The 26,199-nt window shown below is 42.4% G+C and overlaps 1 protein-coding gene across 7 annotated transcripts in view; it reads left to right on the forward strand.

Annotated features, from left to right (window-relative positions):
• The window catches only part of LOC109041769 (cytosolic carboxypeptidase 2), a 302,746-nt gene that overhangs the window by 139,282 nt on the left and 137,265 nt on the right, over positions 1–26,199 (forward strand). For 5 of the 7 annotated variants that reach the window (XR_011899358.1, XM_072297299.1, XM_072297302.1 and 2 more), the window contains one exon: positions 22,080–22,232. Coding sequence is in view for 6 of the 7 variants with exons in the window: in XM_072297299.1 (XP_072153400.1) it covers positions 22,080–22,232 (153 nt within the window). In the remaining variant the exon portion in view is untranslated. Of the gene's footprint in view, positions 1–978; positions 1,702–22,079; positions 22,233–26,199 lie in introns of those variants that run through there. The other 2 variants (XM_072297303.1, XM_072297301.1) reach the window with 2 other exon arrangements.

Below are 26,199 nucleotides of genomic sequence, written 5' to 3' on the forward strand. Positions count from 1 at the left end.
TACGGAAAAGAGGAAAAGAGAATCAGGCCGAATGCCAAAATCCAAAATTCGAAAAGTGTAGGGTGGTGTCAAGGCGGATAAAGAATGGTGGTCGCATTTCGTACCCTCTGGACGTCACACGGTATCGGGTACATGGGCCGGCCGAGGCCGGGGGAGCCGGCTCAACCTCGAATTGCATGGCAAAAACCGTACCCTCTTGACGTCACAGCGCTTCAAGATGGCAGCCAAAATCGAAATGCGACCACCATTCTTTATCCGCCTTGGGGTGGTGTAGGAGCCGAACCTTCTTCGAGATTACGGGCGGCGAGCGGCAACCTGATTGGCTACGAAGATTGCCGAGCATGGCCGAACGCCTACTCGCCGCTTGGTAGGTGTTGACGGCGGTTTGACAAACAGCAGTTTTTGGTGAAATGTGGTCCGGAATATCTGGGCCATCTGTTCACTCTACCATAGAATAATAAAGCTAACGCCTATAGAAGGAACACTCGCGTAAGCGGCCGTTGTGACTCTCGCCTGTTGTGTCCAGGTTTGGTTAGGTCCCGTTGGCCTATACTTTTCTGAACCCGCCAGCTCTTTGCAAGGTTGTCAAATGTAATAGTAGGGCCCAGCTAATTGCAGGGTTGCCAAATGTAATCAGTGGTGCCAAAGAAGAGTCTAATGTTATGTAAGTGTAAAAGTCACTGCCACAGAGTAAAAGAGTTTGAGTATCAAAATTAATGTAACGAAAACGATTTCCACAGCCTCGTCGTGCTCATGCTGGCCAGATGACTGATAAAATGACATGTGATCAGCTACAGTTAGAGTGTTACAGTTGGCTATTGCCGCCATTTTCATTTCTGAATGTAAACAATACCCGCCAGCTCCAGCTCAAGAGCTCCAGGTCCCTGTTCTTCTTCTTCGTCACGAAATCTGCGAGAGTGTCCTTTCTATAGGCGTAGCCTTATTATTCTATGACTCTACATGTCTGACCCATTTACGTCAATGGTCTGACCCAAGCATCAATGAATGTAATTCGGATTCCAAAATTCAGGTGAATTACGTCGATAAAAGGACACCAAAGTTGTGCCAAACCAAGTGCCAAACTATCAAAAGGAAGCAGGATATACACCACAGTTTGCATTCTCGTGACCAACAGCATCCAAATATTTCTCTACCATGCACACCGATGGATCGAAGGGAGAGCCCATTACTCTCAGTTTTTAATTCCATTATTGTTTTCCTCAAGTCACAAATGCTAGTTTCCATAACTTGAAGAGATGTAGTTGTTTTCAGTGGACCCTATCAGTCTCAAGAAAAGATCTAAAAATTACTGTAATATGAGCCTTCGCCCATCACACTACTTGCGACACGGTCATTATGCTCTGACCAAAATTTATTCGCTTTAAATTTTGCTTTCAACCTACGTGCTCTGGAGTGCTTGTGCTTTCCCTAAGTGTATGTTATTGACATTAAGATCTTGTGTTCTTCATGACTAATCTTGGGAAGCTTCGCCTCTTACCGTTGCTTGTTTACATCATGGAGATATGCGGGGATGCGAGGTATAATTCAATCACTAAGTCAACTTTATGTCCCTAAATCAGAGATCTTTGACGATGAGTATTAGCTTAAATTTGGTTTTCTTCGAGTCTCTTTGATTTTGTGTCAGAAGTTGCTAGAAACACCATGTGGCCAGTCAATGTGTAAGAAAGTCTTTCATGAAAGGTATGTACTCGTTCTATTTTCTCAGCTTGATGATTACTATAAAATCAAGAATTTATATCGCTGCATAAATCGCTGGGCCAATCGTACCAATCGTAAGTACGTAGCGCCCATTCCTTCTCTATTTTAACATATGAATACTCGATGTAAACACATCAAATAGTTAGGTTATGTTATGGACTTACACTGGTGGTGCAGCTACCGACTGTTAGATAATAAACCCTCAAATGACATCCGGCTAACTTAGCTGTGTCCAAAGACACCAAGATCGTTGGAATCCGTGCCGCCGTTTGCTCTGAATTCCATTCTATATCTAATCAATTTTCAGATTAAGGGAGTTAGGTGTGACTAACAAGGGGAGTCTACGAAGTGACATCCTGGGATTGGGTTCATTTTGCTTGTACATGAAGAAGAGACAAATCTAAGGTTGACGTATTTTTTTTTAGCCGCCACCTCCCAACCGTTCTCGAGATATCGATTTTTAAAGTTACGATTTTTGCACGTTTCCGCGCGGAGTTCCGGCGAGTTAACAGAGCGCCGGCAAGCTGCACGAAGCGCGTTTCTTATCAGCGCTGCAGACCGGCCGATGTTATCAACTGTTCCGTGGCCGAGTGGTAGAGTGTTCGCCTACCGTTCCATCGATCGCGGGTTCGAGTCCCACTTCGTATCGTAGCTTTTGGGGTCCGCCGCAATGCGTTTTTACAAGTTTCCTTTATTTTTATCACACACCAAGGGGTCCGCCCCCTAGCCGCTACGCGGCACAACCCTCGGGGCGAAAAGGCCCACATCGCGGCAAGCGAAATCATAGAAATCAACCGTTGACGGTTACTGGGTAAATAATTTGAATTGAATGATAAAATGATGTTTCAAATAAAAATTTCCCACCACACAATATTCTTAATGACTTTTTCCTTACTCTGAATTTGCAACCGGCAACGGTCGATTTCGATGATTTCGCTTGCCGCGAAGCGGGCCTTTTCGCCCCGGGGTTTGTGCCGCGTAGCGGCCAGGGGGCGGACCCCTAGGTGTGTGATAAAAATAAAGGAAACTTGTAAAAATGCATTGCGGCGGACCCCAAAAGCTATGGTACGAAGCGGGACTCGAACCCGCGATCGATGGAACGGTAGGCGAACACTCTACCTCTCGGCCACGGAACAGTTGATAACGTCGGCCGGTCTGCAGCGCTGATAAGAAACGCGCTTCGTGCAGCTTGCCGGCGCTCAGTTGACTCGCCGAAACTCCGCGCGGAAACGTGCAAAAATCGTAACTTTAAAAATCGATATCTCGAGAACGGTTGGGAGGTGGCGGCTAAAAAAAAATACGTCAACCTTAGATTTGTCTCTTCTTCATGTACAAGCAAAATGAACCCAATCCCAGGATGTCACTTCGTAGACTCCCCTTGTAAGAGTGTCGGCCATCCCTTTGCTATAGGGACTTTAGTAGGTCGTCATTTTCCTCGACCGGGGATGGCTACCGCCACTCTTGATGTGGAAATATTGTGGTGTTGTTGGTTGTTGTGTCACAGAAGTATTCCATCTTCACCTAGTGAGTTTCTAGCATAATTACTCCAGTGAAACAGTGCACTCTGAAATTAATTGAGCGTTGGGTCTATGTATGGTTCGCGTGCCTACCTAGTTCTTAATGGAATAAATGTAATCGGGTGAATCAAAGCCAAAAAAGATTAGACCAATCGATAGCGTTTATGATCAAAAAGTTTGTGCCTAGGCACCAACTGCGGAACATGCTCTGATGAAGAGTTTGAGGGTGGTGTTTTTAGTCCGACAGTGGACAACAAAATTACTAGGAATTCTTGAACTACCAGGTAACTGAGAGGTAGCCTTCATTATTTTTCATGAATCAAAAGACGCCATTCAAATTTAAATGCTTACTTACATGCCAGTTATACGATTCGACAAATTATGTGGTGAAGCGACTCTAAGCAAAATAAATCAAAATATTCTCCGCTATAGCGTCAATATAGGCATACTGTATCAAGAGTGGCGGTAGCCCCCCTGGTGGGTAAGCTTACAGTGTAATATTTGCAGCAAGTTTTTCTCTGTTTCAATTAATTTTCTGACTGAGGCCATTGTAACTTGAGGTTGAAATTCAGTCGATTATTACCTGAATCGCTCAAGTTCAACGGAGTGCATAATAGGTATAAGTACAATTTTCTTATCTTCATGTTTCAAGTCACATTCCTAGACGTTATACTCTGTTAAAAGAAAAAATACTTTTGTGGCCGAAGGGGCTTGGCTTGACGCACACTTTTATTGATAAATTAAATACCTCTTACAGGAAATACTTTTTATAATGAGTGAACCAAAAAAAAAATAATTTTAACTCTTTGAATGGACTTTCCTCTTAGTGGTCTCACTATTATTTAATTTAAAATTTTAGTGGCTGAATGTAAGTATGTCCAACAGTTGAGTTAAACGCAGTAAAAATTGCAGAAATAATGTTGAAACTTTATGAGTAGGTAAGGAATATTTTATGCGGCAAAAGAAGTTCATTCTAAGTAGCCCTACACTATGACAGTTAATTGCTAATCCATCAGTTTTTAAAACATTATGTACCCTATTTCGATGAGAGAAGTTTAAACTCACCAAAACATCAGGTAACTTTTATTGATTGCAAACTGAATCACCCCCTATTAATGTTTAGTTGATCAAACAAGGAGTTCCAGTTCTGCTCATTGAAAAAATTATTCTCAGTTTCTCTTTTTCCAGCCAAATGTTTCATTAGCTTCACATCATTCCAAAAACGACCTGATATAAAAACTACAAAAAACCCCAAAAAACTTTCAGATTCTAAGGGTTAAAGAATCCGGCCAAAGTCTTAAACTTGTTGAACCAAATTTTCTTATTACTCCTAAAAGAAAATTAAAAATTACCTATACTTTACTGAAAATCGAATGTGGGCCCCTTCATAAACGAGCGATACAACATTCACTGCATGTGTGTATGTGGACTTCTTTGCAACAAACGCTACATTCGTGAATGGAAAGTCCTTGGAGGAGCACATAACGTCCTCTTTCTTTATTTAACTTATGCATTTTTTATTCAGAATCTTCATAAAATCAAAAAGAAAAGAATGGACTGATCTGAGCCTTATATGTGCTCTAAAACAATATGAAATATTTTATCGCACAAAGTCGAATATTTTTTCTTTAAAATTTAGAGCTACGTAACTAATTCAATAATCATGACTGGTGCATTTGCAGAAAAGTTTTCCAAATGCACCAGTCATGATTATTGAATTAGTTACGTAGCTCTAAATTTTAAAGAAAAAATATTCGACTTTGTGCGATAAAATATTTCATATTGTTTTAGAGCACATATAAGGCTCAGATCAGTCCATTCTTTTCTTTTTGATTTTATGAAGATTCTGAATAAAAAATGCATAAGTTAAATAAAGAAAGAGGACGTTATGTGCTCCTCCAAGGACTTTCCATTCACGAATGTAGCGTTTGTTGCAAAGAAGTCCACATACACACATGCAGTGAATGTTGTATCGCTCGTTTATGAAGGGGCCCACATTCGATTTTCAGTAAAGTATAGGTAATTTTTAATTTTCTTTTAGGAGTAATAAGAAAATTTGGTTCAACAAGTTTAAGACTTTGGCCGGATTCTTTAACCCTTAGAATCTGAAAGTTTTTTGGGGTTTTTTTATAAACAAGGTGAAAAGCACGAACACTGCGCGGAACAAATTAAGAAGGAGGAGGGTATCAACGATGAAACGTATATTAAACAGGAGCACAACGCGCTCATCCATTGTGATCTTTGTGATGAGTTTTATGCGGAGGGAGAGAATCATGAGCAATCTCCCGAACACATTGAAAATATGTCCACCTCGTCACCTACCGATGACAACAACGATCAAGAATATTGTGACACGTGCAAAATATCATACCATAAAAGAGAAAAACATGAAGAATCTGCAAGTCTCATAAGAAATTTGTTTGAGATGAAAGTACCGAATGTTCAAGTCGAGACTGCTTGTCAAAGCATGTTGAAAACATTTTTCATCACAAACCTCCAGCCAGAGATTCTCATCATCGATGACTACCTACTGACAGCGAAAGACCTCGTGATTGGAAAAATTAAAGAAGAACTCAACGGCGAGGCATTGAAGGTTAATATACTAGTTTACGTCGAGTACGAGAAAGCTGACGATAAGGACAAGGAAGGAATGCAGTTGAAAAAGTTTAAGACTAAAAACGAAGCTATTTTCGCGTCAACGGATCTAGACGAGTATTATGAAAAGTTCAGGGCCAAGATCAATAAAGAGTCATTCGATTTTCACATGAACGGATCCGGGTGGGTGCCGAAGAAGATCCAGGGTATGGAGCTACGTGTCAACCGCTATTACGCGTTACATCGAGGAGGAACGTACGTTAAGGTGCCATTTTCGACGAAGCATGTTGTTAATGTAAATAACGGTGAATCAGACGATTGTTTCCGGCACGCAATGTTGGGAAAGTTCCTCCCGAAGGAAGCGGAGCATAAACAACGTCCGGAAAAATATGTAGATCTGTTCGATCGTTACGATTTCTCGGACGTTCGATTCCCCACAAGCATAGATGACATTATCAAATTCGAGAAAAGGAACAACGTATCGGTTTCGGTATTTGGGCTCCGTGAGAGTTTGGTGTCCAACAAGAAAAAGTATACAGTTTACCCTGTTAAAGTTGCCGACCCGGAAAGAGAGGACCACACCGACCTACTATGTCTCTCAACCCCCGTACCTTTAAGTTACCATTATTGCTGGATCAGTAACTTTGAACAACTTGTACGTAATCAGTTGACAAAATATCAACACCGTATCTACATCTGCAAGAAATGCTTTACACACAAGAACTCGATGGAGGAATTGAGTCAACATAAAGTTCTTTGCTCTATAGTTAGCAAAGACGCATTTCTAGCTTCATTTCCCGACGAGCGATACCTCAAGTTCAAAAATCACCATAAGGAAATAAAACATAATTATGTAATTTACGCAGACTTTGAAGCCTACTTGGAACAAATTCATGGTGACTCGGAGCATCCAGCGTCTGCGTATAGGCGGCACATCTCAAATTCTCACGCTTACCTCCTCGTCACGGAGGATCCCGAATTTAAAATGACGGAACCGAAACTGTACCGTGGTGAAGAGGCACATATCAAATTTCTGGATGATATAATTACTCTGGTAGGAAGAATCAGTGAGAGTTACAATGACAAAGAGGGAAAAATAATAATGACACACGAAGACCGAGCCTTATTTGAAGCGGAAAATAGGTGTGGACATTGCGAGGTGGATTTTTCACAACCAGGTGTCGTAAAGGTAAGGGATCATGACCATCAAAAGAGAGCGGGAGGGAAAACAGGGTCCAATTATCGAATGACGCTATGTTCAAATTGCAATCTTATTTTCCGACATGAGAAATGTGTTAGAGTCGTCCTGCATAATGGTAGTAGGTACGATTTCCACGAGGTAGTGCTGGCTCTGAACAAGTATCCTCATCGCGTCGACATAATACCACACACGGAGGAAAATTACATCAGCATGACGGTCCATCTGGGAAACAGGTTTTCGATCAAGTTCATCGACTCGTTCCGTTTCCTTCCCGCATCGTTGGATAAACTGGTTCAGACGATCCCGCGCGAATCTTTCGTTCGCACGAGGAAACTCACTCGCACAGATAATGAGTTCGACATGGTTTGTCGGAAAGCTCCTTTCCCGTACGATTACGTTGACAATCCAGCCAAGCTGAACGAGCCGCGTCCACCACCGCGAGAGGCTTTCTTCAACACCCTGACTCAAACGGACATCTCTGAAGAAGAATACCAACGGTTTCTCCAAGTTTGGCAAACTTTCAATATCCGTAATCTCGGCGAGTATTCAGATTTCTACTTGCGACTCGATGTGTGCCTCCTCAGCGACGTGTTCGAGGAGTTCCGACTCTTTGGAATGAAAAACTATGGTTTGGACTGTGCCAACTACTTAACGCTACCCGGTTTCGCTTTCGATGCCTTCTTAAAAATAACTAATGCGAAAATTCAACTCTTCAATGATATGGATATGGTATTCATAATCCTGAGCTCGATCCGAGGCGGGATAACACAGGTGGTGAAACGGCACGCTCTCGCAAACAATCCTTTGATACCGGATCAGTTTGATCCTAAAAAACCAGTGAACTATATACAATACTTGGATGTGACGGCACTCTATGCCCACACCATGAGAAAACATCTACCCTACGATAACTACACTTAGGTCCCGGAAGGAGAAGAGTCGCTAACTCTGGTGAAAACTATAATCAACCATCCCGACGACGCTCCTTTCGGGTACATACTCGATGTAGATATTGAATATCCAGAACACCTCCACGACCTGCACAAGGACCTTCCGTTCTTGTGCAAGAACGAAATACCACCATCGGGAGCGGGGAAATATACGAAACTGTTGACGACTCTAGATAATAAAAACAACTATGTTATCCACTATGTAATGTTGAAAGAAGCGCTCGGTCAAGGATTAAAACTCCTGAGCGTCAACCGGGCCATCAAATTCCGTCAGGCTCCTTTCTTGGCACCCTTCATCGAGCTGAACGCCCGGTAGAGACGGGACGCTACGAATCCGTTCCACCAAACGCTCCTGAAACTGTGCAGCAACGCTTGCTACGGAAAATTTATCGAGAACCCGTTGAAGCGAAAGAATATTAAATTGGGTACAAACAGCAGACAGATATTGAAAGCCATCTCACGGGTCGATTTCGTAGATCGCACGATTTTCGACGAAGAGTTGGTAGCAATCCATTTACGGAGAACAGAGGTCGTCATAGACAGACCAATGATTGTTGGTTTTTCAATCTTAGATCTGAGTAAAGTACACATGTATCAATTCCACTGTAATCACATGCTTAAGAAGTACAATCCCGACCAAGTTCAACTTCTCTGTATGGATACGGACTCGTTCATTTACGAGTTGACTACACCGAACGTCTACGATGATATGATGACAGATCTATACTTGTACGACACCTCCAACTTTCCAGAAGGTCATCAATGTCGCAGCGCGACAAACCGTAAAGTAATGGGTAGTTTTAAGGATGAAACGGGCGGAACACCCATTGCTGAGTTTGTCGCGCTGCGACCCAAAATGTATGCATATCGTTTCAGCAACGGGGAAACAGAGAAAAGGGCAAAAGGAATATCAACAGCAGTGGTAAGATCGCTAAACTTTGTCAATTTTCTCAGAGTATTAAAGGATCCTGAATCGAGAATGAGCGCCCCGATATCGGGGCGCTGAAACATCAACTATACTCATTTGAAAGTACAAAAAGAACCCTCTCCGGCTTAGACGATAAACGTTGTATTTTAGAAGACGGTGTTAGCACTGTTCCTTGGGGTCATCGTGACATCGACGACGATCCTTGAATGGTGGATGAAAGTTGCGGAGCCGAGACCGAGTTGAGAAAAATCCTCGCTGTTAAACAACCTCGTATAAATAGTATAAATAAATCCGGAGAACCATCAGTTAAGAAACCTCGAATTTGAAAATAAGAACAGTGTTCACTCCGTCCTCTAGAATATATCGTTTGTCATCGAGTCCGGGTAGAGTTGAGAAAAAATCCTCGCTGTTAAACAACCTCGTATAAATAGTATAAATAATTCTGCTGGAGAACCGTCAGTTAAGAAACCTCGAATTTGAAAATAGTAAAATTGTAACTAACGGAACGAACAAATGATGGCTTGACTCGATGTATAAGGTTTTTGGAGCCAAGGAAATTTCATCGTCAAAGAGTTTGGTCTTGTGGATATGAAGTGTACTGAAACTGAACTCTATTTATTCAAACCTCCGTTCCCGAGCAGCATGTTGAGCGCTAAAGACGTTGTGACAAACAACTGGTTAACACGCAATTATCATCACTTGGAATGGGAAAGCGGGTTTCTCGAGTACGATGAATTCACTTCAAAAATGAATAGCATCGGGAACCGCTACGATGAACTTTATGTTAAAGGTGAACAAAAACGAAATTTCATTAAGGGTTTCGTGCCGGAAAAATGTATCGTTGTAAATTTGGACACTAAAGATTGTCCGTCCTTGCGACTATTGGCTCGTTGGTCGACAGCATATACGTGTCCTTTAGTACATCCATTCTGCGCTATGTCGAACGCATTCCGATTGTGTATGTGGATGTCGGAATCTTTTTATCGTGATTATTTCAAAGATGAAATCATGCAAGAGCAGGAGAAGATTATAGTGGCAGACGAACAAAGGAATCACCCCGATAATAATAAAGGAGTAGTAGATGAAAAGTCAGATTGAACGAACCAAATATAGCAGACAGATAAAGTGAAATCATCCGTGCTTATTATAGCAGACAAATTGTCGAATCAACCCGACTTAATATATATAAATAGCACACGAAAAGTGGAATCATTCGCAGACGAATTATCGAAGCGAAATATAGCAGTCGAAAATTGAAATCATCCGTGCTTAATATAGCAAACAACTTGTTTCACTCGAAATATATAGCGCACGAAAATTGGAATCATTTGTTCCTTGAAAGAACTGACGACATGGAAGTTTTCAACAATTCAATCTTGATCGTCAACGCTAAAGAGCTGACAGTAAACGCCCGCTACAAGATGAACAAACTCATCAAAATACCAACCAAGTACGGAATCACCGTTGCCGCCGATATCATCTTCGAGAATCATCATCGTCTCCTCTTCCTACCTTCGCACATTACGAACCGTTTGACGGACGATGCAATTCAGGATATCAACGCTGGATCCTTCGATCTCATCTACGAAGGCCCGATCGGAAGAACATATAAATTCGCACTCGTTCCAAACGTTGCAGCTTGATTTATATTGTACGTCATGTTTGTATTCTTTGTAAATGATGTAATGGTTGAAAAAAAAAATGAATAAATAAAATAAAAAAAAAATTAAAAAAAAATAAACAAGTTATTATTTTTTTTTTTTTAAATTTTTGCTTAGGATCAATCCAATTCCCTCACGGTTCCGTGCAGTAGTTCGTACGAATACTTCACAGGTGTGATCAGAATCACCTGGGCTGTAGTGTTGGCCGGGAAATTCTCTTTTACCACAACGGTCAACGTGATATCCACCGGAGCTGTTTTTAGATCTTCACCTTGAACGCATTTGATGAAGAAAATCGCGCGATCTTTGAAATTTTCCATCAACATAGCTGGCTCGCAGAGTTTCTCACCTTTCCAGTAGTCTCTCATAAAATCGGTGTAGTTCAGATAGGCGTGATTATAATCCATAGTCTAGAAATCGTAGATCGTATCAACTTGAGGAAACCGACGCTCACCGATTTGAACGCTGACCGAGCGCACATTTACATTGTCGAAAAGAGAGGAATCCTTCAGATGATTATCCCGTCGATCCGTTTGAAATACCAACACCACGAATTTTGGCTTGTGCCTGCTGGTTGTTCTTACGCTCCATTTGAACGTCTTGGTCGGAAAAATCCCAGGGATGTCGTGCGATTCCCAATTCATGCAACCGAAACTCATCTTGTCGTTCTTCTTCATCTTGAGCAAGATTTGTTTTTCCAGTTCCAATGTGAATTTAACGACGGGAATCTCCCAATAGATTTCGATTATTTTAAATTTGATGGTGTATCCGTCCGCGGTCGCCGCGTCGGTGATATAATATGCGTTCTTATCCGTACCGCTGCGCACTAGGATCAACTCTTGCGAGCATCTGACCAGAACGTCTTTGAAATGTACTGCGAATCCGCTGAGTGAAGACAACGGAACGACAGCGCACTGAGTTTCATCCAACGTTGTCATATCCCATTCGCTCCATGAATGAGTGATGTCACAAAACCCGGCAGTTGCGAGTCCTGCGGTTTCCGCTCTAGTGTATGTGAGATAAGTTTTCACGGTCGATGTCACTCCGACAGACTGCATGCTATCGATTTCCGTCCCATTCACTTTGTACTGCATGCGGTCGAACAAGTGCAGGGGATAATTGTTAGCCCACTTGACTTTAGGTTTTGTAGCATCTGCGGCGGCTCCAGGATTTTTCTCGAGTTTCACTTCTAAACGCATGAAGATCCTCGAATCTTGAGGCACGGTGATCAGGCCGTGGGTATCGGGGGTGAACCGGATGGAATCGTTGTTTCCACGCCGTTCGTCGACCGGACCGAAACGGATGTATTCGTATTCGATGATCTCTTGTCGCCAAGCTTCCATCTTGTTCTTATTTCGGATTTTTCACCACGAATCCCAGTTGTGTGAGAGCCCTCTTGGAATATTCGGTCAAAGTTTTCCTCTGCTGCTGTTGCTCCTGTTGCTGTTGACAACTAGTTCGTGGATTATCAATACTATTATATGCGAGAGAATTTAGGAACGTATCGTTGTTGTCGTCGTTCTGGATCCTTCGTTTACCCATAAGTTACCGGTCTTACGTGCAGTCGCACTGTCACTTCCTCACCACCGAAATTGATCGCTCTTCCTTGTTGGTCTACTATATTAACGAGCAAACGTTGGATCTTATCACCCAAGACGGGGTAGTAATGAATCGTCGACGGTTGCTCTACCATTTTGAATCCTGGTTCGATATCGGGAGCAAACGCATAAATGTGATGTCCGCGCACCCCGTTCACGTATCCACCGTCGGCGATGCTGCATTCGATGCATATCATGTTTACAGGTGAGATGTTGACGCGATAGTCAGCTTCGTGCCATTCGTCCGGTGCCAAGAGACGCTTTCCGAATCCGAGTAATTTACGTAAAGTGCCGGGTCTGCGGAAATCGATCCAGTACTTGGATTTAATGCTTACTTTAAGCGTAGCGTTGTTCGCTTTGAGTTTGATAGCTTCCGCTCCGCCAAGATCTCCCTGCAAGTATTCTTGTATACCCTCGATCTCGTAGGCTCCAATCGGGAACGAAATTGCCGAGTAATTCTCTTCAGGGCTCTCGGAGTAGAAAAGCAGTCTGTTCGTTATGTCGATGTTCGGGATGGAATAATAAGTTACAAAACCCGTCAGACCGATCTCGCAAGGACCGAACAACTCGAGAGGTCTAGGCAGTGCAAACTCGAGAACGTTGCTCCTACCCGTCAACATGAACGTGTGACATCTTTTCTGAGTTTCCATATTCGGGTTTCGAGAATACTATATATTCCTGGTTTGTACGAGCCATTCTAAACATCATTTCCCGCAGACGCTCGAATTGAAATTTTGTTCGCTATCATAATTGTATCATATTGTCGTCGTTGAGCTACCGCATGAGCGTAAAATGTATCGCGTAATTTCAACGGGTGGTGGTAAATCACCGAAGCTGTCGTAGTACAATGCATTGCCGCTCTTTGAAATCCGGTATGCTGTCCAATGTGTACCCGGTCCATCGCTTCGGTCCAGATTGATGATACCGCACTCGGGACGTTTGGGTTTCTTGGTCGCCAATTCATCGATCATGAACACACCGCGGAAATGCGGGATTCATAATTGTTCTGTCGCAGCGATCCTCAACTCAACATCCGTCACCGCTCGGCTCGGTAGCTCACGGATCAGTTTAAATTCTTTCGGTAAGGTCTCAAGTAAAGTCCGTAACCTTTACGGTACGGTCGCAAGTACAATCCTTCACCGAGGTGTACATTCTTCTTCAAAGATCCGTCGATGACCGTCTTGATCATTTTCGCTACCGGTGTGATTGTTCGCGCAGCCAGACCGATACTCGTCAGGAGATTCTTCACTCCGGCTCCCGTCTTCGGGATAGCCAAGATTCGCTCCGCCGGTTTCTTCTTCTTTTTAGACGCTCCGGCACCCATCTTTGGGAGAGCCAAAATTCGTTCGATCGACCGCTCCACCGGTTTCGTCTTCTTCGACGCTCTCTTCTTCTTCTTCTTAGGTTTCGGTTTTTTCGCTGCCACCGTCTTGTTTAGTCCCAATCCGAGTTTGGCTTTGAGTTTCATAGCGTTCGTTACGGCGTATGCTGCCGCTCTTTCACCCAACGATGAGTTGGACGCTTTCACACGTTCCCAAGCTCTGTCCGCAAGTATGAGATCGGCTTTGTTCCTCTCGGTGGTGTCTTTGGTCTTACTGTAAGCGATGTCGTGGGACTTGCAAGCTTCGTCGAGCGGATTTATATCCGGATCTCCGCGTTTCAATCGTTCTGCGAGGCGAGTGCCCGGTCCGCAGTACCTGTAGTCGCCCGGTAAGTGTAGTTCGAACGGTAGTGAATTTATCAACGAGTTTAACAGTCCACGTCCTCGATTGGTTTTGTTGCAAGTTGATGTTCTTCTCGGTGACATACTCTGACGAAAATGTCCATACTATTTATACGGAGAAGTAAAAAAAAAAAAAAAAAAAAAATTAACTGTCCGATAAAATAGGGAACGAATACGATGCGACTCGTCAAGCAAAGTAAGTCACTGCGAGTCCCAAACCTGGACAAACGGAAGAAGCAAAATTTAAACAGACGACAACGACGACGACACAGTGAGCTGTTACCGGATAGTATCCGTTGCATTGTCGCCGGACCGTCCAACTGCGGTAAAACAAACGTGATGGTTTGCTTGCTACAACATCCGAACGGATTGAAGTTCCGCAACGTGTATTTGTACTTCAAGACACCGTTCCAACCCAAGTACGAAGAACTGCGTCAGATATTTGACGGAATCGACGGTCTCGGATACAACGTCTATTCGGACACGGCCGAGATTGTTTCACCAAACGATGCCGCATCGGACTCGGTCTTTATTTTCGATGATGTCGCCTGTGACAAACAAAATGCGATGCGGGATTATTTTAGTATGGGAAGGCATAGCTCGGTCGATAGTTTTTACTTGTGTCAAACTTATTCTCGCATACCGAAACAATTGATTCGCGATAACGCTAACCTGCTCGTAGTTTTCAAACAGGACGATACAAACTTGCGACACATCTACGACGATCACGTCAACACAGATTTCACGTTCGAAGATTTCAGGCACATCTGCTCGGTGTGCTGGCAGGACAAGTACGGGTTTTTAGTCATCGATAAAGATAGTAATAAGAACGAGGGAAGGTACCGGAAAGGTTTCGATACTTATATTGTACAAAATGGATAACTTATCGTTGTCGACGATCGCTCAGAAATACGGTAGTATCGATAAAATCCGTCAAGATATCAAACGGAAGTTAAATACCATTCGCACCGGAGAGGCGGACGCTCAGGTGATGTTGAAGAAAGTTTTCAAACCGTTGACAGATCCGCTCGCAGCGTTGCAGAAAACTGTCTCGTCGTCGTCAACACCCGCACTTGTTGCTGCTCCTCAGGAAAAGAAAACCAAGATCGAAGCTTCAAAATCGGAAACGAAAGATGGAACAACGTTTGTTGATAGTTTATTCGCTTCGTTCGGATCACCGAAAAATTTGAACAATGATGATGATGATGATGAAAACGATTCAAAGGAAGATGATGATGATGATGATGAATCGTTCCAAGATGCAACGGGTAAAGAACAAACAACGGGTCGCACTGAAGACGACGTTGATTCTCGAGTCATGAACACTGCCCCGCACGTACAGTTCTACTTGGACGATCTTGAGAAACAACCGAAACAATCCGATAACACGTATGGTGTGCGGAAAGCGATCAACGGAAACTATCTTATCGGAAACCGAACCATAAGTTTCGATTCGGACGGACGACTAATCTTGGACGGTGGCGATGAGGTGTTTGAACCGACACCCGGGTTCTTGGAGCTCATTTTTAAGAAACATCCGCGTAATTACACAGCAGATGATCGTGCTAAATTCCAACGAGTAGTTACGCTCACCAATGCGCATTGGAGGAATCACCATCCACACGGTAGACCCAACTCGAACCGCAGTCAAAAATACCGCGATCTCATCAAACCTTTGTTCGCTACATCTACTCCGAGATCAACGAGGAAGTCATCGCGTAAAAAATTGAAGAAAGGCTCCTGTATCAAAATTCACCGTGCGAAACGGGAACTCGTCTATTGGGACGATCCGAACGAATTGGTCCAACGTCTCGTTTTACTTGTAGCTTCGAAACAAGCTGGTCACACCGATCACGATCGTGAAATTCTGAGTATTGTGGAGGAGCTTCGCGAAGCGGATTACATCCACTAAATATAGGTTCCGCACGAAAATGAGTCACACCGACCGGTTCGGAAGATCGAAAGGGACTTACGTTCGCAACACGAAGCAAGGTCTCAAAGGTGACGGTTTCTTACTGGATCCCGACGGGAATTATCTTGTATCCAACAAACGGATCCGACAACTGCAAGATCCCGAAGAGGATACCGATGCCGTGAACAAACAATGGACAGACTCGAGGTGGACGGAAGCTATGAATTCGACACAGCTTTGTTTGGAGAAAATGGAAGAATACAAAAGTATCGCGCAACGACTCGAGACGAAATTATCACGACTGGAAAATAGGATCAGTCAATTAGAGGTTGTGAATCGAATGAAAGGAAAATAGTGTTGAGATGAGTCACACGGACGGTTTTGGCCGATCGAAATTCCGCCGCGGTCCAAAAGGTGACGGATTCTCACTGGATTCCGACGGAAATTATATCGTATCGAAGAAACGGATTAGTCAAGTGCAAGATCCCGAAAGCGATGAGGATGTGGTGAACAAACAATGGTCCGAACGGAAGTGGAAGGAAGCTATGAAATTAGCTCAACAATGTCTGGAGCGTATCCACCAACTTCAGCAATCTTACAATCGTCTGGTTAAAATAGTAGCAACGAAACAGCATTTGAATCGAGAGAGCGGACGACGACGTCGTCAACGGTAATTATCATGTCGGCAGAGAAACGTGGGATCGTCGAGGAGCTACATAAACCTGCACGACGAAACTATCCGCGTCGTAAAGTACGGATTCTCGGATTGTTCGATTTATGACAAGCCGATCTCGTCGAGATGCAACCGTACGCCTTGGTCAACAAAGGATACAGATATCTCCTCACCGTCATCGACGCGTGCTCGAAAAAGGCGTGGGCCGAACCGCTTAAATCGAAAACGGCCACGGATGTCACTTATGCTCTGCAACGCGTTCTCAAAGCAGCCGGAAAGTCACCGAAACATTTCCAAGTCGATATGGGCTTGGAATTCTACAACTCCAAATGTCAGGCATTGATGAAGCGTCACAAGATCAATATGTACAGCTCGTACTCGACAACCAAAGCCTCTATTGTGGAGCGATTCAACCGAACGCTCAAAACGAAGATGTGGAAAGAGTTCAGTGCGCAAGGATCGTACAAGTGGGTAGATCTATTACCGAAACTCATCCGTGAATATAACGGGAGCGTTCATCGCACAATCGGGATGAAACCAATCGATGTCACCGAAAAGGATGTACCGATGATCCTGCAAAAGCTTCGTGGACCGCCGCTGAGTAAAATTGAAAAGAGACGTCTGGCCAGACGAAAACTGAATGTCGGTGATCACGTCCGGATCTCGAGACTCAAAGCCATGTTCGAGAAAGGATACACACCAAATTGGAGCACGGAAATTTTCAAGATTGTCTGCGTCAATCCAACCGTTCCGATCACGTACGATCTGAAAGACAGGCACGATACAATCATCAAAGGAAAATTCTACCGCGAAGAACTCCAACCCACCAACTATAAGGATACGTTCCTAGTGGAGAAAATTCTGCGTCGCAAGAAATACCAGGTCTTTGTCAAATGGTTGGGTCTGGACGCGAGTCACAACAGTTGGATCGATAGTAAGGAATTCGTATAAATAATATGCAACGTGTTTGCGTTTTCTAAACGCGTTTGCGTTTTCTAAACGCGTTTGCTTTTTCTAAACGTGTTCGCGTTTTCTAAACGTGTTTGCGTTTTCGAAACGTGTTTGCGTTTTCTAAACGTGTTTGCGTTTTCTAAACGCGAACTGTTTGAAACTGTAACTGTAAATATCCAATAAAAATTTTTGATTCGTCAAACTGCTGAACATTGCAATATCCATTCCGCAGTCGCTCATCCCAAAGCACACGGTTCCCGATACGCATCTCCAAGTGCACACTAGTAAAAATTTGAAATGACCGAATCAGACCCTAATCTCCAGTCTCCGATACCAGGGCCATACTGTAAGATACGGTCTTTCGAAGCCGAAAATTTTACAAGTCCGAAATCTCGAAAACCAAAACTCGTATCGAAATTCGATCCGTACAGTTTTCCGATTTTCGATAATGGAAAAGAATCGCATCGATCCGCAACGGATCGGACGAGGGTAATTTTCCGAAAATTTTTTAATTTCCCGAATCAGACCCTAATCTCCAGTCTCCGATACCAGGCCCATACTGAAAGATACGGTCTCTCGAAACGTAAAATTTTTACAAGTCCGAAAATCCGAATTTTTTGCACAATCTGGCAACAGTGTACGGAGAAAATAAACTAATTTCTCGCCCCATCTGGCAACACTGTAAAATGCAATGTTGCAAAATTTCACCAATAAATAAATCATTTATTTACGTGCACCGTTTGACAACGCTGCTGCGCCATCTTGAAAAATACACCATTGCATAACCCGCAAAATGAAGGGGTAACATTACAGGATTGCATAACCCGCATATTGAAGGGGCAACATGCAATACTTTCTTTTTACAGCGTTGCCATATTGAACAATAATCCCTATACAACGCTGCAATTTAATTCGTTTTTTCTGCACAATTTGGCTAAAAACTTTTGGCCTAAAGTCGCTATTTTCTCCCTACTCGCGCAACTGATTTTTCCAAGTACGTGCAACGCCGCGCCGGCTCGTGCTGCGTGGAGCTCAGTCGCGAGCTCCCACTCCGCCCGCCCATTACGGAATCCCACCGAAGTGGCCTCGCTCAGCTGACACGGCGGGGATAGAGAATGCACGGTCTACTCGAATCAATGTCTTTGATTTCACCGTCTAAACTAGAAAAATTGACATCTAAGGATGCAAAAATGCCAATGGGTCAGTTGCGCTGCAGGCTGATTATTTTCCACGTCGATATCCGAGTCGATAAGTTAGCGACTCACGGATAACGACTGAATTCTAACAACGTCCTATAGTCGAGGGATTATTTACATGGAATTTCGCTGATCGTTACTCATCGTTCGATAACTTAGCGTCGTTAAGTTAGCGATCTGGATCCCAACGTTGCCGACGTGAGAGATAATAATCAACCAATCAGAGAGCGTTTATGATACAAGCAGCGCTCCAACTGCGCGGCGGCGTAAGTTGAAAACAACATATCTCTTTTCTTCACGTCACGCGGGTATGTTGTTAGGTTAGGTTAGCTTGCCGCGAATCGTTAGCTTAGAGCTTGCCGTAGAGCAACCTTTAACTTATCGACGGACTCGCATATCCCGCCACGGTTGAATGATCGGCGCAGGGCCGGATTTACCTATAGGGCACTGGGGCACTTGCCCATAGCGGCAAATTTTGAGGGGCGGCAAATTTTGGCACTGGATTAATTGAAAGTTAAAGCCAGAAAAAAGGAAAAAATGGAGACAGAGACGGAGCGAAGTGAAAAGATGAGCGGCAAAATGTATGAAGGAAGGGAGTTGATGCTTGACGGGAGCGGCAAAGCTGCCGCTCCTTAGGTCCGGCCTTGAGCGCTAGGATGATCGTTCGTTGGAGTGATACTAAACAACACGGCAATTTTAAACATCGAGGCAGACTTGATAATCAATTTAGACGTTGATGCTCTGGTTGACAGCTTTGCTAAACTGAAAACCCGGAGAAAACCTTTTTAACCTGATCTTCCGAAAATACATTGCAACTAATACATTGAGCTACACTAGCTTCAACTTTGTCTCCACATTTTATTATTGTCTCATCCATCCATTCCATTTTATATATTCGCGGCGCATTTTGAAGCAGCTACGCGCACGCGCCCAGGCGGCGAATCGGGGGGGGGGGGGAAGATGAGATGGCGTGGGAAGTTGGGAGTGCGGAGAGGTGGAGGGGAAGGAGGGGATACTGTTGACAACATAGTGGCGAAATATTGCAGACCCAAGGGCGGCACAAAGCCAAGGCGGATAAAGAATGGTGGTCGCATTTGATTTTGGTTGCCATCTTGAAGATGTGTGACGTGCAGAGGGTACGGGCTTTTACCGCGCGATTTGAAATGTACCCGAAGTGTAGCCGATGCGATGCCGCGGCGCGAGGCTCATACAACTTCCAAACGGAATTATGAATTTTCCTTCCTAATGAAACGCTTTCAGATCGTAGTCTGAGTTAAAATTTTTACTGAGAATTTGCAAGGAAGTTACAATCATTCTAATGTTTAATATTTTTGGATGAAATTTGTGTTTAAAGAAATGTACCCGATGGGCTCGTTCCTTCACGCACATGTGCAACTCTCTGACGAAACTGGACCTATCATTTTGGACTTAGTATATTTCGGATTTTTGAGAGCTGTAATGCGGTAGTTTTTCCTTAGAAATTTGGAAATAACGTCCAATCATTCTTCGTTTTGATGCTTCCAGGAGAAATTTGTACTTTCGGAAATTTGGGAGACAAGTGTGGAAAGTGGAAAAACGGAGATAGGGTCGGGGATTTCTGAAAAACAAAGGGAGGACTCCCCCCAGATAAGAGGGTTCGGGGGATCCCCCGAAAAATTATATTGATAATCAGGTACCCATGGAGAAAATAAGAAATATTAAAAAAAAAAAAAATAAAAAAAAAATAAAAAAAATAAAACCTCTCACGGTTTTTAAATTATTTACTGATAAAGATAGCAAAATAAAATACACCGCAGTAATTTCACTTTAAATTCGGGCTATCAACGCCAGAAATACTTACAATGATAAGTGACTATACAATATCTTGTAGCGTTAGAGTACAGCGTAAACCTCAAACCCCCTAACTCCGCAGTTGGGTTTGTTTACAATCGTGACGTCAAGAGGGTACGAGATGCGACCACCATTCTTTATCCGCCTTGGCACAAAGCTAAATCCGGCCCTGGATCGGCGCGGAGTGAAATAATTGCTCGATTATACTTTTGCCGCTAACGACGGCGTTAACGTAACAATTTCAATACCAACGCGGAAAATAATCAGCCTGCAGGTCACAAAATCGTGTTTTGATGCTTAATTCTTGTACCTAGATGAGCTAAAAATAATAACAACTGTCTAAACCGCAACTTCATACGTTCAATCTTAACTAAGATATCGCCCTTTGAAAAGTCGGGTTTTTGACGTCATCCACCGCGGCAGTGACACCCTTGGTTTCTTCCACCTTGCTTTCATCCGAGTTTCAAGTTGAAAAACCGGTGCAAATGTGCGTCACGCTGACTGATGACAGCAACGTGGAAGAAACCAAGGGTGTCACTACCGTGGTGGATGGGTGGATGACGTCAAAACCCCGACTTTACAAATGGCGATATCTCTGTTATTATTGAACGTAGTAAGTAGCGATTTAGACTGATCTTATCAGTGTTAGCTTATCTACAGAATTAAGCATCAAATCACGATTCTAAGTCGGCGAAACTGATCCATTGTTATAACCTTCCTCTCTTTCAACATACTATACAACGTATTTCCGGAAAAATTTTATTGAATTTTATTTATGAATGAAAAAAATCCTACAAACTTTTTATTCATAACACTCCAATATTCTTATTGTAAAATAATGAAATGTCAATTTCTTGAATTCAGCCATTCATTAATGAATGATTTTGGTGATTTCAGGATTTGGTGATTTTAGAATGAATACCATGCATGTGTAGCTTCACTATGACATGTATACAAACACACTTTATTGGCATTGTTTAACCCTTTGTTCCCATATAACTCTACTATGCAACCCAACCCACACTCCTTATTAATTACATACGCAATGCTTAATGGACTCATCTCCATCCCCCCCCCCCCCATATTTCATAAATTGTAGGAAGAGGAGGTACCTAGGCAATATAGCTGGATAAAATTTGAAGTATTTTTAAAACTAATGTGACATGAAAACTTTACTAATAAAGTTCAATAAGTGAGGATAATTTGAACTATAGTATCTTTCTCGCACCCATTGCCCTTACTAGAAGGACATATGTAAAATCAATCAGCGGTCTTCCAGCGAGCGACGTGACGCCGAACTCATCCCATCTCCCTCGAACTCTCTGTCGCACCTGTTGTCCTTACGGAAAAAGCGGTGGCTCCCGGCCGTGAGATCCAGCGAACCGTCAAGGCAGGTGGATCATGAAATCCTTCCTTATCCGGCACCTGGGGGTCGGGAGGGATCCCCGTGCGGAATCATAGGGTGACGCGACCGACCGTTTCTGAGATCCGAGGATACGTGAGTGAATCAATCAACGTAAGTATCTTTTATTGCAATAGATTATTGCAGAATAGTCAAATAACGGAATTTGGTCGCAAAAGTTCAAGCACGTTTTAAGTCGAACACTTTCGTTGGGTTTTTCTAGGTCCTTGAGGATCGCGTGATTCACATAGAATATACCCCACCAATGCCCGAGTCATATTACCAACCAACAGGGAACGAAATTCAGCCGAGACCAGTTGGTGATGAAGCCGGTACAATTGTCTTCCAATATTATCCCACGAGTGCTGTCAACTATGTGAGTGAAATCATCCATTTTTATTATCTTTCTTTTAATTCTTAATCAATTCAGGGCCTTACGTGAAAAATGTTTCGAAAGTTCGATCAAGGTGTTAAGTATACAGGGTGCATGTCCGGAAGTTAACGTACTTAACTTCCAGAATAGATTTTTCGGCTCAAAATATGACTTTTTATCATACACACTTTAGCCCGAAAACGCCTCCTAAGTGAGCTATGCGCCTCCGAAGTTGCCATTTTTTTCCTTTCTAATTGATTTAACTTCTCTTTATTTACCTATAGTCGTAAAACTCTGAAACTTTGTGCAAGTAGGGGTCTTTTGTAGCGTACTGTTAATTTTTTTGTGTTTTCAAGGTCGTATGTACGTCTTCGGAAACTGGTGTTACGAGAGTTCCCCAATTTTAAAATTGCGATGATTTTTTTGTAAATATGGGAATGGTTGAATGAAAAGATGAGGGAGCGATACTTTGAAGGGTTTGGTTAACAGGGAGTTTGCCACACTTTCTTTTTCACTATACAGGGTGTCCTAAAAGTCCGTACCCCCCCTCGTAACTTTTGAACTCTTAGAGATAGAAAAACGAAACTTTGGGTATGTTTCTATCTTAAAGGAGTTCATCTTTTAGGGGGGTCAAAATTTTTGTCACCCCCTCAGGGGGGGGGGGGGCGGGGGCCCCCAATTTTTTTTTCAAATGGTAACCCCTATTTTGTGATACATCACTAGAAAGAGCACATAAAACTAAGAATTTCGCCGCAAACCGCAAATCAATATCTTAATTTTTGACCGAGTTATGATAGGTCAAAGGTCGAATTTGACCTAATTTCAAAAAATCACATCTCCGGTTCAAATTATTGTAAAGAAAAAATAAAACGGGAAAATTTACCGAATTGTAAGCACTTTCAAGTAAAAATCGCGGAAATTACTCCAAATTAATTTTAAGGGGGGTTTCGGACCCCCAAATACGTCATTTTAAAGGTCATACGATATTCTCGCGAAATGAGCCAATTTCCCCTTGCTTTTCCTCAACCTTATCTTAGTAAGTTCAAAATTAGTTCAACATTGCGTTTTCAAGTCCCCAAATTTCGAGCAAAGTTTCAAAAAAACGAAATTGAAGGTTGATTCAATTCACCATTTCAATTTCATTTTTTTTGAACTATGCTCGAAATTTGGGGACTTGAAAACGCAATGTTAAACTAATTTTGAACTTACTAAGATAAGGTTGAGGAAAAGCAAGGGGAAATTGGCTCATTTCGCGAGAATATCGTATGACCTTTAAAATGACGTATTTGGGGGTCCGAAACCCCCCTTAAAATTAATTTGGAGTAATTTCCGCGATTTTTACTTGAAAGTGCTTACAATTTGATAAATTTTCCCGTTTTATTTTTTCTTTACACTAATTTGAACCGGAGATGTGATGTTTTGAAAGTAGGTCAAAATTGACCTTTGACCTATCATAACTCGGTCAAAAATTAGGATATTGATTTGCAGTTTGCGCCAAAATTCTTAGTTTTATGTGCTCTTTCTAATGATGTATCACAAAATAGGGGTTACCATTTAAAAAAAAGTTGGGGGCCCCCGCGCCCCCCCGTGAGGGGGTGACAAAAATTTTGACCCCCCTAGAAGATGAACTCCTTTAAGATAGAGACATACCCAAAGTTTCGTTTTTCTATCTCTAACAGTTCAAAAGTTACTAGGGGGGGGGGGGGTTACGGACCTTTGGGACACCCTGTAGAAAGTGTAATTTTAGTTTTCACCTTTCGAAGCATAGCCGGTTTCAAAATCGATTTCCATCTTAATTTTCTTAAGATTGTATTTAGCCTGCACTACCTACTCTGGAAAATCAGACGTGTTTTATTTCTTAGTGTCCCATTAATTTTACACGGTTGGGGGGGGGGGGTGAAGGTTTGCAGATTTTAATTGATGCACATATGTAGAGTGCAGTCTGCAAACTTTTCGTCAACCAAATACCCTTCAAAGCATCGCCTCCTCATCATTCCATACAATCATCTGCCTCCGAGATCCAGGGGGTAGTTTTCCTCATAATTTTCAATTTTTGACCGATACGTTGCCGTGTTACGCCGAATCACCAGAAAAGTTAAAGTTAGTTCTTTGAGTGTATGTGCACAAACTGATAGCGTGTCATATTATATTTGAATGGACGCTGCTGATGTGAATGAAAAAAACCAGCATTTGCGGGTAATTATCTGCTATTTTTACTATTTCTGCCCGAATTTTTCGAAAAAAGAACTATCAAGGATGCCTTGACCGCTATGTTTTTTCTGAAACTTCACATGATTCGGTCCTCGGAATCGTTAATGGTTTTCACAGGAAACAGAGTTCCATTTTTTTGCCGGCAGGTAGAAAATTCAAACCCAGATAAAACCTTAACTCTGTCCCTTTGCTTTTTTGTCCTTATTTTATATAACTATCATCCCGAATAGTTCAAACTCCATAGGAATATGTTATAAATGCAATAAACCCTCATAAAAAAAACCCTTTAACTGTCAGGAAATTAATTATCTTCAAAAAATGGCAGATGTAGGAAAGAAAAATTGAAATATATCAAAATTTCTTCCTGTCTTTTTCTCAATTTCCCTGATTGATTTTTTTAATGAAAACATTCAAAAAGTGTTAAGGTGTTACATTGATATAAGCTGTAAAGTTATTTTTTGGTGCTACAGAAACTCATATTTCTTTCAAAACGAAGCCATAGCTAAACGGAAACAGGGTTGAGAGGAAATGGGTGAGGCAGAGACATACATGTGATGGGGAGAGTTAAAGAGGACATCTGGGGGAGGAGAGGGGAAAAGAGAGAGGAGAGAGGGTGTGCTGTAGAGGGATGCATGGGGAGAGGAAGGTATAGAAGGAGAAAGGGGGAGGGATAGACAGACAAATACACAGGCATAAGTGATCGCACACTCAATTTATCTGCACTGAAAAAAAAGTTTACTACATATAAGGCGGAGCCGCCTTGGACCAAGTAGCCGCTTACTCAAAAAGAATCGACTAGTGACGGCAGTTTGTTCCAACAGAACAAAGTTCGATTGGATCAAGTACACGAGTTACTTCAAATACTGAAAATCGAATGTGGGGCCCCTTCATTTAAGAGTGATGCAACAGTCATGACGTGTAAGTATGTTTAGCCCTTGCAGGAGCCCCCTATTCCTTACCTATTTGCATTTTTATCTAAAGTAAAAAAAAAATAGTCGGTATGGATTGATCTGAGCCTTCTATGTGCTCCAAAACAATATGAAATATTTTATCGCACAAAGTCCAATATTTTTCGATTCAGGCTCTACAAATGCTTTTAAAAGATCATGAAAAAAAATACTCAATCGGCTGGCTAAAGTCCAGTGTTTTTCTTGAGAATAGTCTCCTCCTTCAATGAGTGATGCAACATTTGCGACATTTTTGTATGAAAAGCCCTTGCAGAAGCCTTTTTATTTGACTCAGCTAAATTTTGAAGAATCACTGACGTGTCCGCAAAAATGCTCTTACTGTAATCATTAGTATTTGTCCCCTCTGCTTGCTGGAAGATTGCTTGCAGCGTATTTTTCGAGCGTATCATTCTTCCTTTGCTTCCTCCCAAAAATTTTTTATTGTATAATATTTTTAATCTCAACTTATGATGCTGCAGTTAATTATGCATGTAAATGGAAGCTATCATAATTTTGTATCATATATCACTGCATAATGAACTGATCGTCACGAAAGGGACTCCAGATTACCTAGATATTGAAAATTGTTTTAAGAGAAAATTAATGAATATTTAAAAAAACAAAAATCATGGTTGAAAATAGCGTTTTTATTTTTTACGCAGAGTAGAATAGGTAAGAGGGTTTTGACATGAATCCTCAGATATCTCTATGAAGCATTAATTTCAGTGACCTATCTTTTTTACGCATTTTTGCGGACACGTCAGTGATTCTTCAAAATTTAGCTGAGTCAAATAAAAAGGCTTCTGCAAGGG

This window comes from Bemisia tabaci, chromosome 2, assembly GCF_918797505.1.
Source record: "Bemisia tabaci chromosome 2, PGI_BMITA_v3".
In the NCBI taxonomy this organism is placed as follows: domain Eukaryota; kingdom Metazoa; phylum Arthropoda; class Insecta; order Hemiptera; family Aleyrodidae; genus Bemisia; species Bemisia tabaci.